This window comes from Drosophila kikkawai, chromosome 3R (genome assembly GCF_030179895.1).
Source record: "Drosophila kikkawai strain 14028-0561.14 chromosome 3R, DkikHiC1v2, whole genome shotgun sequence".
Classification (NCBI taxonomy): domain Eukaryota; kingdom Metazoa; phylum Arthropoda; class Insecta; order Diptera; family Drosophilidae; genus Drosophila; species Drosophila kikkawai.
This window is the reverse complement of record NC_091731.1, coordinates 11,640,317-11,655,121: the sequence shown is the minus strand read 5'-3', so window position 1 is coordinate 11,655,121 and position 14,805 is coordinate 11,640,317. Positions and strand designations below refer to the sequence as shown.

Below are 14,805 nucleotides of genomic sequence, written 5' to 3'. Positions count from 1 at the left end.
AGTTCTCTCAACAAATATAAAATATTATTTAAAACCATAAACCATTGAGTCACGCTGACAACTATCAAATTGTTCAGTATAAAGCTCTCTCTTAACTCTCAACTATTTTTATCCACGCTTTGGCACAATTTTAATTTGCTTTAAAACCGTGTAACCAACTTCAACGACTCAGTAGAAAGAGAAACTCTGGATCGTAAACATTGCAAAGATTACAAAAGAATATGGCTAACAGCAAAGATAATATTACTAATCCCAATGAACACTTGGAGATACCCAAGTGGATAAATGAGGAATACTTCGCGCAGGTTCTAAATAAAGACGAGCCCCAGTATGAGAAGATACTGAGCTTCAAGCCGGTGGCTGCGATTCCGCCGGGCGAGAATTTCACTTCGATTATGCTGAGAATTCACTTTGATCTTCAAATGAGGGGTAAGAAGAGCTTAATGGTTTTAAAACAAAGATAATGAAATTAGACATAAATATTGCGCAAAGTATACATATATCAAATTATACCCTATCCCATCCCAATTTTCTCTATTATTTGACTCTCCCCGCAGATGGCAGTACCAAACACAAGACTTATATATTCAAAACCATGCTGGCGGAGGATCGTGGTGGCAAGGAGATCCGTGAGGGTGGCATTTTCGACAAGGAGCTAATGATGTACCAGACCTACCTGCCCGCCTTCGAGGAGCTCTACCGTGCCGCTGGAGAGCAGATTCAGCTGGCGCCCAAGTGTCTACATACAGATCAGAGGGAGAATGGCATTCACTTTGTATTCGAGGACCTAGGAGTGAAAAAGTTTAGAAATGTAGATCGCATTCAGGGTCTGGACCTTGCCCACATGAAGCGATCTTTACGAAAACTGGCTGAATTCCATGCGGCAGCCTCTGTATATGCGGGGAAAAATGGATCTTATCCCGATGATTTTGAGGAAGGATTCATTGCTAAGGACAAACTGGAGCTGCACGAGCAAGGCTTCAATGTAAAGGCCAGGTCTTATCACAAGGCCATGGATGGATGGGGCTTAGAAGATCAGGAAAAGTACCTGAAGAGTTTTGTGAGTCACTTGTAGCTTTATAAATATTTACATCAAACGAAAGGTATTGAAGCGTAGATTAATTACATATATAAATCTTTAAGATATACCGCTCCGTTGGAAAGTTATTGCGATTCAATTTTTATTTTCAATTTTTAAAACAAAAATTGGAGAATAACTATTATTTTCAATTTTTAAAATAAAAATTGGAGAATAATTTTAATTTTCAATTATTATTTTAAAAATTGAAAATAATTGTTATAACTCAACTTTTATATACAAATTGAAAAATAATAATTATTCTACAACTTTTTTATTAATATTTAAAAATAAGAGTTAAAGCGCAATTAAAAAATAAAAATTGGTTATAAAAGTTTATTTTATTTTTGAGAACTCCTTCAAAAATTATGGTATGCCTAAAAATTTCATCTTTCCAGCTCAATTTTTTGGTAATAACTTTTATTTTACTCATAACTCTTATTTGCAATCCCTGTTTAAAACCGTGTAACCAACTTCAACGACTCAGTAGAAAGAGAAACTCTGGATCGTAAACATTGCAAAGATTACAAAAGAATATGGCTAACAGCAAAGATAATATTACTAATCCCAATGAACACTTGGAGATACCCAAGTGGATAAATGAGGAATACTTTGAGCAGGTTCTAAATAAAGACGAGCCCCAATATGAGAAGATACTGAGCTTCAAGCCGGTAGCTGCGATTCCGCCGGGCGAGAATTTCACTTCGATTATGCTGAGAATTCACTTTGATCTTCAAATGAGGGGTAAGAAGAGCTTAATGGTTTTAAAACAAAGATAATGAAATTAGACATAAATATTGCGCAAAGTATACATATATCAAATTATACCCTATCCCATCCCAATTGTCTCTTTTATTTGACTCTCCCCGCAGATGGCAATACCAAACACAAGACTTACATATTCAAAACCATGCTGGCGGAGGATCGTGGTGGCAAGGAGATCCGTGAGGGTGGCATTTTCGACAAGGAGCTAATGATGTACCAGACCTACCTGCCCGCCTTCGAGGAGCTCTACCGTGCCGCTGGAGAGCAGATTCAGCTGGCGCCCAAGTGTCTACATACAGATCAGAGGGAGAATGGCATTCACTTTGTATTCGAGGACCTAGGAGTGAAAAAGTTTAGAAATGTAGATCGCATTCAGGGTCTGGACCTTGCCCACATGAAGCGATCTTTACGAAAACTGGCTGAATTCCATGCGGCAGCCTCTGTATATGCGGGGAAAAATGGATCTTATCCCGATGATTTTGAGGAAGGATTCATTGCCAAGGACAAACTGGAGCTGCACGAGCAAGGCTTCAATGTAAAGGCCAGGTCTTATCACAAGGCCATGGATGGATGGGGCTTAGAAGATCAGGAAAAGTACCTGAAGAGTTTTGTGAGTCACTTGTAGCTTTATAAATATTCGATCTACATATGTAGTACTGAAGTTGATCCATTTCCATAGCCCACCGCCCAGCAGTATGTGAAGATGTGCGAAAGCAATTTCAGTGCGGATCCCCAGGCCTTCAACACGCTCACCCATGGCGACTTTTGGTCCAGTAATCTCATGTGCAACTATCTGACCAATGGCGAAATCAATGAGATGATCATGGTGGACTTTCAGCTGTGCAAATGGGGCAGTCCTGCCCAGGACCTTTTGTTTTTCATCACTCTCTCGGCGGCCAGGGATATCAAGCTCAAGGAATTCGACAACTTCGTGAGGATCTATTGGGAGCGACTGGTGGAGTGCCTGAAGCTATTAAAGTACCAGAAGCCTCTGCCCAAATTGCGCGATCTTCAGACTTCGTTGTATCAGGAAAACAATACTATATACGGTGGGTTTAATTTGCAGGAAAAATATTTTCAAATATATATCATATATTTACTATATATATTTTTAGCCTTTATTGCCATCTTTAATCATTTGCCTGTCATCCAATTTCCCTCGGACAAGGAGTCCAACTTGCATTCCCTTATCAGGGACGATGAGGAAGGTGACAAGTTTCGCCTGCGCCTGTTCACAAATCCTTCGTTTTGCAGTCTCATGAGGGAGATATATCCCTTTTTCTACAATCGCGGCATCTTTAACTTCAGCGACTACCAATAATTTATAGATCTCAAATATACTGAAATATAACTATATTCTGGAAGGTCTAAAGACTTGTTTTAGTAAACAAAACAATTTCATCACTTTAATAAAAGCAAGTTATTTAAGGTATTTTTAAATCGCTTTCTAATTGACCCTATTAAGCTGCCTCAACGAATTCATCAAACATTTAGGTGATGACGTCTAACCCTAGGCCAAACCATCATGATGACTGGCTAGACTTGTGTGTTGAGATATGAAAACAAACAAAACAAAAGCCCCGGAAAATAATTACTATCTCTAACGATTGTCGTGGTGATAGTGATTGTGCAAAAAGTTCTCTAAGAACAGTATTTATATTGTTTGCATGCGTGTTTTGAGTTAATTATATATAGTATTCCCTATCTATGAACTCTTTCTTCCTGGAGCAACCAAATTCAAAATTAAATTGAAATATATGTGGTGAAATTATACAAATAAAACGATTGTTGTTCATAACTAAATTTATATACATACTTGCTTATCGCAACCAAATACTGATTAATCAGTGTTGAATAGGCGCGTGGGGTAACGCCAAGCCTTCTGTCAATTGCTGATTATTGATTGGCAAGGTCAAACAAATAATGTTTTTCTAGCCAATAAATACTCTACCTAAATAAAAGCAAAGAACAATCAATTTTGAGTTAAGGAAATTTCGAATATACATACATTCTTAATGGTGAGTAGTTAATCACTATTTTTTGGAGCGAAAAACTTTGTAAAATTACAATAAAAAACTATACAATTAGCAATACAATACAAAATACAATTAGCAAGCTTGATAAGATTGAGCTGTTATTATGATAATTATAAAAACAAACCGAAATGACATTCGGTGACGATAAGAAACCCCAATAAAAATCCCACTAAAGCTCCATTGAGCATTTGTAAAAAATTCAGTTCTGTGCTAGCAGGTGCCGGGAGAGGTTGTAACCAAAGCGAAACTATGACTGATGAGATAGTGAATCCCAACGAGCATCTGATCATCCCCGATTGGATCAACGAGAAGTACTTTGAGAAGGTGCTGGCTCAGGACGAACCGGATCATGTGAAGGTCCTAAAATTCACGCCTGTGGCTGCGATTCCACCAGGCGAGAACTTTACCTCGACCATGCTGAGGATCTACATTAAATTAGAAATGAAAGGTGAGTTATTGATAACCATATGCGAAAAGCTTGTATAACTATTGGTGAAGTATGCGAAAAATTGTGGTTATTGGTTATACAAACACATAATTATGAGTAAGTCTAACAATTATACATTTTAGACTTGTGGTTTTAACTAGGTTTAAATAAAATAACTAAGCTTCAAATAAGTTCTTCCTTTCCTGTCCAAAACCTTCTTTATTAATTCCCGCTTAAACCTTCTGCAGATGGCACTATCAAAACCAAGACATACATCTTCAAGACAATGCTTCCGGATGAGCGTGGAGGCAATGATATCAACCAGTTTGGTCTTTTTCCCAAGGAGGCCAAGATGTACGAGACCTATCTCCCGGCTTATGAGAAACTTTACAAGGATGCCGGATGGGATATACAATTGGCGCCCAAGTGCCTGCACACTGAGGAGCGGAATGGGGACATCCACTTCATCTTCGAGGATCTGAGCGTGAAGCAGTTCAAGAATGTGGATCGTACAAAGGGCCTGGACATGGATCACATGACGAGGGCGCTGCACAAATTGGCAGAGTATCATGCAGCCAGTGCAGTGTACGAGGAGCAGAATGGTCCCTATCCAAAGGAATTCCTTGAGGGATTTGTCACTCGAGATGTTAAAAAGTTCCACGTAGATGGCTTCAATCTCAAGGAGAAGTCCTTCAAGAAAGCCATGCTTACCTGGGGCATGCAGGACGCTGAGAACTACGTCAAGGCATTTGTAAGGATTTAAGATTGAAACCTTTAACTTGACCCGTAACTTATCCGCTTTTCTTACATCTTTTAGCCCACCACGGAACAGTATTGGGCCCAGTGTCTCAGTACCTTGGACGTGGATCCCAGTGAATTCAATGTCCTTAATCATGGCGACTTCTGGTCGAGCAACCTGATGAGCAGCTATTTCCCTGATGGCAGCCTCGACAAGCTCATTCTCATCGACTTCCAGATAACTATGTGGGGCAGTCCGGCTAAAGACCTGCTCTTCTTCATCATCCTGTCGGCTGCCACGGATTTGCGCTTGAAGGAGTTCGAGAACTTTGTAAGGATTTACTGGGACCGCCTAGTCGAATGCCTTAAGGTGTTGAAGTTCAAGAAGCCTTTGCCTCAGCTCAGGGATCTTCAGAGTTCCATGTACAAGAAGACGCACTCCTTTTACGGTATATTCTGGATTTAGGTGTTAATTTTTAATTTCTAACAAATATTCTTCTGCAGCTTTCTTCAGTCTCTTGAATCACCTGCCCATAATCCTATTTCCCACCGACAAGGACAGCAATCTGCACAACTTGAACGCGGAAACAGAAGAGGGAGAAAGCCTTCGACTGCGTATGCTCTCCAATCCCGCCTTTGGGAGCGTCATGAAGGATCTATACCCCTTCCTCTACAACAGAGGTATTCTGAACTACGAAGATTACGATGTGTGATGTGATATTTGTCAAGTTGATAGCTGCCAATAAATTGTAGATAAGTAATACGGAACAAAGTTTATTATTGAGTGCGAAAAATAAGAGACTCGTGTCATGTTGAGTGTTACCTGGACAAGGCAAAGGTTTAAATTACCTATAGTCTCCAGATAAATATCAAATCAGTTATTTTCCGCAATTAAAAGTATCTCTGAAACTGTTTTTAAAATAGTTTTTATTAGCCATTTAATTTATCACAAGCCAAAGTTTGTAACTCATTACAAACTAGAAATAGGAAATAATTAAAGAAAAAATTATAGAAATATTTGTTAATTATAATCAAGTATTATCGAATGATTGACATAATATTATTTTTAATTACTTATAAGACAGCTGAGCCACTTGAATGAGTTCCTCACATAACGAAATTCACTTTTGATAACGATACCCGAGAGGCCCTATAAAACCTGAGCGAACCTTTGTAAATAATTTAGTTCTCGACTAGCAGGTGTAGTGAGAGGTTCATTTTAGAGAAGCTTCTAGAACGGAACTATGACTGATGAGATAGTGAATCCCAACGAGCATCTGATCATCCCCGATTGGATCAACGAGAAGTACTTTGAGAAGGTGCTGGCTCAGGACGAACCGGATCATGTAAAGGTCCTTAAATTTACGCCTGTGGCGGCGATTCCACCAGGCGAGAACTTCACCTCGACCATGCTAAGGATTTACATTAAATTGGAAATGAAGGGTAAGTTGGAGATAATTATATGCAATGTACTTTATTTAGAAACAACTTGATAATGTTGTTGACACCTTTCCACATTTTATTTATATAAGTATAATTGGTGAAGTTATTTAATTTCTTTACTAACCCAAAACCATAGTAGAATTATACAAGGTAGTCTAGTCTGGTCCCAAATGTTCGAGTTTTAGGGCTTATTTTGACAGTTCGTGTTTATTCATTGAGATAAACTCAATGGGTTGAGTAGATTGTGTGTACAAATTTTACTCCTGTCAATCTGAGTTAATAAAAAAACAAGAAAGGAAGCTAACTTCGGCACGCCGAAGTTTGTATACCCTTGCAGATTGGTTTTGATGTTTATATTATAGATTATAATACTGAAAACACTCACAAAACAGAGTTTCATTACATTTTACCTATACTTATTATGTTTGCAGTTTGACAGTTACAGATTTACATTCCCAGCTTTACATTTTCTCTACATCTACGGATCGCTTCTATGGCAGCTATATGATATAGTTGTCCGATTTTTATAAAATTTATACCAAAATTCTGAAATAATAAAAGAAGCTCATTTCTAAAAGTATATAAGAATATGTTGAAAAACAACGAAGTTATATTTTTTTCCTATTCATTTTCCGATCGTTCCTATGGCAGCTATAAGATATAGTCGTCCGATTTTCATAAAATTTTTACCAAAATACTGGAATAACATAAAATGGCCATATCCCAAAAATGATGCAAAAATTTTGAAAAACAGTCAAGTTATAATTTTTTTTCTAAAAATTTATCGAACATTTGTATGGCAGCTATATGATATAGTCGTCCGATCCGGCCCGTTTCGAGTATATAGAAGACTTTATGCGGAGTTTCATTCAGATAACTTTAAAACTGAGGGACTAGTTTGCGTAGAAACGGACAGACGGACGGACATGGCTAGATCGACTCGGCTGTTGATGCTGATCAAGAATATATATACTTTATAGGGTCGGAAACGTCTCCTTCACTGCGTTGCAAACTTCTGACTGAAATTATAATACCCTGCAAGGGTAGAATAAAATAAAATGTCTTACTGCAATTTTTGTGGCACAAACGTTTAAAAAAAATTGCCCTGGAGACGGTTGCCGATGATAGAAAAACCAAAATAAAATTGACGAGCTGCCTCAACAACAACTTTAAAGAGATTGAACAATTTAAGCCCCAATGTACAATCTTATAAACATAGTGTGTTTAACACACATACTATTGACATTTCACTCAAACTTTGAGACTATACCCGTCTCACGCACACTTTGATGAGCCGAACTAGGGCTTATTTTTTCCAAGTGGACTACCTTGTATAATTCTACTATGCCCAAAACTATCTCTTCTTCTCCAGATGGAACTATCAAAACAAAGACGTACATCTTCAAGACAATGCTTCCGGATGAGCGGGGAGGCAGTGACATCAACGACTTTGGCCTTTTTCCCAAAGAGGCCAAGATGTACAAGACATATCTACCAGCTTTTGAAGAACTTTACAAGGATGTAGGATGGGATATACAATTGGCGCCCAAGTGCCTGCACACTGAGGAGCGGAATGGGGACATTTACTTTATCTTCGAAGATCTTGCAGTGAAAAGATTCAAGAACATGGATCGTACCAAGGGCCTGGACATGCAGCACATGACAAAGTCGCTGCACAAATTGGCGGAGTATCATGCAGCCAGTGCGGTATACGAGGAGCAGCATGGTCCATATCCCAAGGATTTCTTTGAGGGTTTCGTCACCCGTAAGCCAGAAGTTAAGAAGTTCCATGTAGATTTATTTAATATTAGAAGGAATGCTTTCAAGAAAGCCATTCTTACCTGGGGTTTGAAGGACGCCGAGAAATATGTCAAGGCATTTGTAAGTGGAAGTTGTAAATCAATCTTAGGGTTTTTTTTTATATTTATATTATTCTCAGCCTACCACGGAACAATTTTGGGCGCAGTGTCTAAGTACCCTGGATTTGGATCCCAGTGAATTCAATGTCCTTAATCATGGCGACTTCTGGTCCAGCAACCTGATGAGCAGCTATCTTCCTGATGGTACCCTGGACAAGCTCATCCTCATCGACTTCCAGATAACAACGTGGGGCAGTCCCGCTGTGGATCTGCTCTTCTTCCTTATCCTTTCGCCTGCCAATGACCTTCGCTTAAAGGAGTTTGATAATTTTGTGAGAATCTATTGGGATCGCCTGATCGAATGCCTTAAGGTGCTGAAGTTCAAGAAGCCTTTGCCCCAGTTAAGGGACCTACATAGGTCTTTGTACAAGAAGAACCATTCGTTCTATGGTAAGCTCTGTGAAATTGTGATCCGATTCTCACTTAAACAAATAATTTCCTGCAGTTTTATTCAGCATAATGGGTCACCTGCCCATAATTCTGTTTCCCACTGACAAGGACAGCAGTCTGCACAACTTGTCCGCGGAAACAGAAGAGGGAGAAAGCCTTCGATTTCGTATGCTCTCCAACCCCGCGATAGGAGGTGTGATGAAGGATCTATATCCCTTCCTCTACAATCGCGGAATTTTAAACTTTGAAGACTATGAAGTGTGATATTCTGTAAAAACTGTTTACGACAGCATGTTTATCTTATCAGTACGATTTTAACTCTCGAGTCTACTTGATTAGACTTGTAGGTTGTAATCCCTTTATAGGGGTAATGCTAATGCCAAATTAAGAGGCTTATAAGGAGAGTAACACCAAATAAATAAAAAAAAAAATAAGAAACTACCTCTTATTCTACTTTAAGTGGTTCTTGGAACCAGCATACATCGTAATATTTTAAATCTTTAAAGCTATCTACATAAGTAAGTCCTAGTAAAGGGGTACATACATATGTGAGACGGTATTATGATGACCATATAATTTGGCATATAATAATCTCTAGATATGATATCTCGCTCCATGATAAAGTCGACGTGGTGTTCCCTGAATCTCAACTCACTTCAATATCATGTCGCTTGCCGAAAAGATCGAGAACCCCAACGAGAGTCTCGTTATTCCGAAATGGTTAAACGAGTCCAAACTAAAACCTTTGCTGGCCAAGGATGAGCCTGATTATGTCAGGATTCTGCAGTTTACTCCTGTGGCTGCCGTACCACCTGGTGGTAACTTCACCTCTGTCATGCTGCGAGTTTATTTGGATCTGGAACTGAATGGTGAGAAATTTAGTGAGTTCCGAAAGTAAAAAACACTACAAAAGGCTGACTTTTTGTAGATGGCACTAAAAAGAGAAAATCATATGTGATGAAGACTGCTCTGGATTCAGATAAAGGTGGCAAGGGAATGAATGAGTTTCGCTATTATCACAAGGAACAGCAAATGTACTCCACTTATCTGCCCGCATTCGAGAAACTCTACCGCGAGGCAGGACATCCCGTCCAGCTGAATCCAAAGTGCCTCGAAATCGGCGAGGAGGAGGGAAATCTCTACTTCATCTTTGAGGATCTGTCAGCGCAGGGCTATCAGAGTGTGGATCGAACCAAAGGCATCGATATGGAGCACATGCGATTGTCCCTCCGAAAACTGGCTGAGCTCCATGCTGCCAGTGTGGTCTACAAGGATCGTCATGGTCCCTATCCCGTGGACTTTGAACATGGATTCGCTAAGAAGGACAACATTCAGCACAGCATGCGAGGCTTCAATGTCAAGGCTCCTGACTTCAAGGCAGCCATGACGACTTGGGGCATGGATGAGGAATATCTCAGGAATTTTGTATGTGTTCCATACTCCAAAAATCTTGAAACTCCTTGTAAGTTATTTACTTTTCAGCCCACTCCCGATCAGTATGCCAAAGTCTGTTTAGAATCTCTTAATGTGGACCCCAAGGACTTCAATGTCCTGACTCATGGTGACTTTTCAGCCACAAATCTCCTCTACAAATACGGTGAAAAAGGAGATCTTCAGGAAGCTTACGTTTTGGACTTTCAGATTTGCAAATGGGGTAGTCCTGCCCAGGATCTGCTGATGATGATTACCATCTCTGCGGAAAAAGGGTTGCGCATCAAGGAGTTCGACAATATTGTGAGAATCTACTGGCAATATCTCATCGAGTGCTTGGACATACTTAAGTATGAGAAGCCGTATCCACAACTGAGGGACCTACAGTCTTCCCTCTACAAGAAGAATAACACGCTGTATGGTGAGTTGAAAATTTAATTTAATATATTATAATTTATAATTTTTATACTATAATTTTTTTATTGTTAAATTCCGGCAGCCTTCTTTTGCGTTATGAATCACCTAACCGCCCACTTACTGCACGTCAGCAAGGAAAGCAATTTGCACACCATTATGTCCAATAACGAGGTGGGTCGGAATTTTCGGACCCGGATGTACACTAATCCCGCCTACGTGGAGGTTATCAGAGAGCTGTATCCCTTTTACAGCAACCGCGGGCTCTTCAACTTTGAAGACTACGATGACTAGCTAGCAATGACGATCGTGACGATCGAAGTGCAGCTCGCAGTCGAAGCGTTTTAATAAATTGTGTGCGAATATTGATTCTGGTTATTTCGAGTTCAATTGAAAGCGGAAGACCTTGGAATAGTTTTTCAGCTGGTCTTTGAGTTGGAGGTTGTGGAAAACAAGCTAAGTTGACCTAGGGGTAGCTATATAGAGTTCTAGTACAATTTTAAAAATTTATTCTGATAAGAGATAAGTGTAATCAGATCCCTAATGTCACGTACCTAACTTATCTTTATCAACTATCTGATAAAAAATTAAGAGGTGGGGCAAATAGAAACTCAAGAAAATATTTCAATATATATATACTATTTAATAAAAATAAATCTTAACTAAGGAACTCTTATTAAATTAAAAAATAATAACAGCAAATACTATATATTATAGCGAATATATTTTTAGCCAATTGACTCTGATAGACGTCTGGTGTGTTATAAACGATATCAAAACCGCCCCACTTGAGCTTTTCGCTTCCTCTCAGTGCTCTGGTGCTCCAGGTTGAGCATTCCCCCTGTCCAGCTTATCAGGTATTCCCATCACAGACCGTTGATAAGCACGGCGCCTGCCGTTGCACTGCTTGACCAGCCCCAAAAACCATTTTATAAATACAAATATATAAAAGCAAAGCTCTACCCACTTGTCAGTCGGCGAGAGAGTCTTTGGGCCAGCACAGAAATGCGTCGTCGACGACGGCGATGCTCAGTGTCCGGACAGTTGGGGAACCAGTTAGACGGGCGATTGGCAGAGTGGCAGATAACTAAATGCGCACCTCACCCACCTCGGCATTACGTCTCGTTGTGCGTGCTGTAAAATATATAAAAATAACATCGCCTTGTCTCGCTTTGAACAAGAAAAACATTCTCGATAAGGCAACAAAACAGTTGCGGCGCACACTTCGGACCGAGAGCTACGAGAGGGCAGTGCCGCAGTGAGCTCACTCCGGCGGAATCCCAGTGCCAGTCCGAATCGGAGTCTCAGCCAGAATGCCCGATAATAGCAACAAGTTCTGCGCCACCAACGATGTGAGCATTCCCAGCTGGATCAACGAGGCCTACTTCAAGCGGCTATTGAAGCGGGAGTTTCGGGACTTTCGCCGCATCCTCAACCTCTCGATCATTCCGGCCACGCCTCCCGGGGAGACCTACACCTCGCTGCTGATGCGCATCGTCATCGATATAGAGATGAAAGGTAACCACAGCCGAAATAAATAAAAATTCACAGCTCGAAGCAGTAATTCTCACTTAAAACGAGGGAGTTACAAATTTAAAGAATATTTTACATTAATATATATCTCCCTCCTGATAGATGGCTTCTCCCAACAAAAATCTTACATAGTAAAGACCATGCTGGACGATGTCCGCGGAAATGGTGGCTTTGTCAACACTCTAAATATCTTTCCCAAGGAGAAGATGATGTACGAGACCATAATTCCGCAGCTGGAGCAGCTTTACGAGGAGGCCGGACTTACGGTGAAGTTTGCTCCCAAGTGCCATTGGGCGGAAGAGCTCAATGGAAGGATCTGCCTAGTGCAGGAGGACTTGAGGACCAAGAAGTATGGCAATATAAGTCGCCTCAAGGGATTTGACATGGCCCAGATGCAACGTGTCCTGGAGAAGCTGGCCGAGTTCCATGCGGCCAGCGCAGTGTGGCATCAACGGAATGGACCCTTTCCCGAAGACTTTCAGCGCATCTACCTGCCCGCCAACTACAACAAATCTAAGTCGTACCAAGCGCGTGTCCAGAGCTACAAGGCGGCTATGGCCAGTTGGGGTCTCACCGATCACGAGCAGTATGTGAATCGAATAGTGAGTCTTTGAAATAATATTTTATGCATAAGGAATGATGATCTCGATATCTTTTTTTTCCTAGCCCACGGCTGATCAGTTTGTGCAATCCTATGCCCGCTGCTTCAACAATAATCCGCAGGAGTTCAAGGTCCTGAATCATGGAGATTTCTGGTCGAGTAACATAATGCTTAGCTATACTCAGTCTGGGGAGATTAACCAGCTGCGCTTCGTGGACTTCCAGATGTGCAAGTGGGGCAGTCCTGCCCAGGATCTGTGGGAGCTGATTATTTGCTCGGCCAAGCATAGTATAAGAATCCAGCAATTTGATTGTTTCATCAGGATATATCACAGTCATCTGGTGCGCTGCCTGAAAATCCTCAATTACGGCGAACGAATGCCCATGCTCAGGGAGCTGCACATGAAAATGATCAAATACGGATTTTGGGGTAAGCTTAGTTTTGGTTTTTGTATTTATTTATATTAATAATAACTGTATCCCTCAGGTTACTTTACAACCTTTACACATTTGGTGTTCATCTTGCTGCCCGTGGACACGGAGGCTAGTTTAGTGAAGCTCACGCAGCCTGGCGAGGAGGGGGATTGCTTCCGGTCCAAGGTCTACACGAATCCCCTCTACGTGAGGTCTGTGCTCAGTATATTCCCCTTCCTCTACAGGCGTGGCATTCTGGACTTTAAATGATACTCTACTTCTACTTAAAAAGTCTTTTTAAGGATTTTTTAACAATTTCCTATTTAATTTAACATATATGCGAATTATTCTGAAAACCGGAACAGTAATGTATCTATTCCTACTGTATCTTTATCTCTAATGGAAGCGCCTTTGCGGCAACGTTGACTATCTTAATGAATTATCTTTTGTTTAGCTAGCAACAAAGTATGTTAATATTTCTTAAAGAAAATAAGCCAAAGAAATGAAGTGTGTTTTATTATTTTATTTGGAAAGTTGCTTATCATATTTAAAGGGATACCCAGTAAAACAGGGTTCTTATAGAACTGTTGAAGCTTCTAACTACAAATTTTGGAAAAAAAAATAGGTAATGAAGATGTATAAATATAAAAGATATATTAATCAAAGAGAGTACAAGTTATAGTGCTCTTTGTACATATAATTATTACTCTCTCTCCTGATCTCAATTGACTTTTTCATTTTTGTGATAATAATTTAATCAAACACAGGAGACAGTTGTCAACTCATGCAATCTGTAGGCTTATCACTACAGGTGCCCCGATTTAGATCACGTTTTGTTTATCACCATTGAATACAGTAATAAAGCAAATAACAAAACAAATCAAAAAAGAAAAAGTGTTAAATAAAAGAATTGACACAATAGAGATACTTGCAATTTTATTATTATATGCATATATTTCTTGTATAATATAAATTTAATTATTATAATGAATAAGCCAAAAAATCAGATATGTTATACAGTTCTAAATAATATTCTGTAAATATTACTCTATAAATTGATAAAGCACTTAAATTCCTAATTGATTGAAGAGCATTTAAAATCTTAAATAATATTTGTACTTCATAAATGGAAACAATCAAAACCATTATTAATATTTCCTCTACTATTCGTATTTGTACGTGTTAATAATAATAATATACCGTAGATATGGTAACTATATACTTTAACGAAATCCACAAAACGCGTTCCACATTCAGCCCAAAATTGGTTCCAATGCCATATGCTCTTTATTGTTCCCACATGTATTTAACACATTTTCAGTAAGAGCCAGGGACGTATCTGTAATTGTTTTCTTTGCATTTAAATTGAAGTCGATATGCAATAAATAATCATTAGTTCTATGTGTTTTTAAGGGAATATATCGCTTAGTTTGGCAACCAAATTAAAGAAAGATGTTTACCATATTACCTCTTTCTAAAATTGTAAAGAATTTGTATATTTATAGTTCTGTATATTTTTCAGGATTTATTCATAAAACTTGTGTTCTACCTTTTTGAGAACTTAAATAATTTTCTTATATTAGTATTACAAAGGAATATTTTTTACAACACTTAAGA

The 14,805-nt window shown here is 39.3% G+C and overlaps 6 protein-coding genes across 8 annotated transcripts; all 6 read left to right on the top strand.

The window, feature by feature from the left end:
• The first annotated feature begins 28 nt into the window (after positions 1-28).
• On the top strand, positions 29-1,619 carry LOC108071356 (uncharacterized). Of its 2 annotated transcripts, XM_041777558.2 has the most exons (3): positions 29-429; positions 558-1,060; positions 1,566-1,619. In XM_041777558.2, the coding sequence occupies exons 1-3, from the start codon at positions 222-224 to the stop codon at positions 1,566-1,568; spliced, it is 714 nt and encodes a 237-aa protein (XP_041633492.2). In that variant the 5' UTR covers positions 29-221; the 3' UTR covers positions 1,569-1,619. The 2 variants fall into 2 exon arrangements, with proteins under 2 accessions (XP_041633492.2, XP_070143311.1); XM_070287210.1 differs by lacking the exon at positions 1,566-1,619 and having other exon boundaries at positions 558-1,417.
• Positions 1,615-3,283, top strand: LOC108071353 (uncharacterized). Its single transcript, XM_017162094.3, has 4 exons — positions 1,615-1,822; positions 1,951-2,453; positions 2,523-2,892; positions 2,959-3,283. Exons 1-4 carry the CDS (start codon positions 1,615-1,617, stop codon positions 3,162-3,164), a joined length of 1,287 nt encoding a protein of 428 aa, XP_017017583.2. The 3' UTR covers positions 3,165-3,283.
• Positions 3,284-4,087: 804 nt separating this feature from the next.
• On the top strand, positions 4,088-5,807 carry LOC108071254 (uncharacterized). The gene is made up of 4 exons (XM_017161941.3): positions 4,088-4,327; positions 4,555-5,057; positions 5,124-5,493; positions 5,549-5,807. Exons 1-4 carry the CDS (start codon positions 4,129-4,131, stop codon positions 5,755-5,757), a joined length of 1,281 nt encoding a protein of 426 aa, XP_017017430.1. The 5' UTR covers positions 4,088-4,128; the 3' UTR covers positions 5,758-5,807.
• Positions 5,808-6,244: 437 nt separating this feature from the next.
• Positions 6,245-9,228, top strand: LOC108071253 (uncharacterized). Its single transcript, XM_017161939.3, has 4 exons — positions 6,245-6,487; positions 7,860-8,368; positions 8,427-8,796; positions 8,852-9,228. The coding sequence occupies exons 1-4, from the start codon at positions 6,289-6,291 to the stop codon at positions 9,058-9,060; spliced, it is 1,287 nt and encodes a 428-aa protein (XP_017017428.1). The 5' UTR covers positions 6,245-6,288; the 3' UTR covers positions 9,061-9,228.
• Positions 9,229-9,460: 232 nt separating this feature from the next.
• Positions 9,461-10,989, top strand: LOC108071252 (uncharacterized). The gene is made up of 4 exons (XM_017161938.3): positions 9,461-9,665; positions 9,725-10,221; positions 10,279-10,648; positions 10,727-10,989. Exons 1-4 carry the CDS (start codon positions 9,461-9,463, stop codon positions 10,933-10,935), a joined length of 1,281 nt encoding a protein of 426 aa, XP_017017427.1. The 3' UTR covers positions 10,936-10,989.
• Positions 10,990-11,627: 638 nt separating this feature from the next.
• Positions 11,628-13,691, top strand: LOC108071262 (uncharacterized). Of its 2 annotated transcripts, none has more exons than XM_017161950.3 (4): positions 11,628-12,159; positions 12,277-12,776; positions 12,841-13,204; positions 13,262-13,691. In XM_017161950.3, exons 1-4 carry the CDS (start codon positions 11,955-11,957, stop codon positions 13,456-13,458), a joined length of 1,266 nt encoding a protein of 421 aa, XP_017017439.1. In that variant the 5' UTR covers positions 11,628-11,954; the 3' UTR covers positions 13,459-13,691. The 2 variants fall into 2 exon arrangements, with proteins under 2 accessions (XP_017017439.1, XP_070143444.1); XM_070287343.1 differs by lacking the exon at positions 13,262-13,691 and having other exon boundaries at positions 12,841-12,934; positions 13,000-13,198.
• Positions 13,692-14,805: the final 1,114 nt, after the last annotated feature.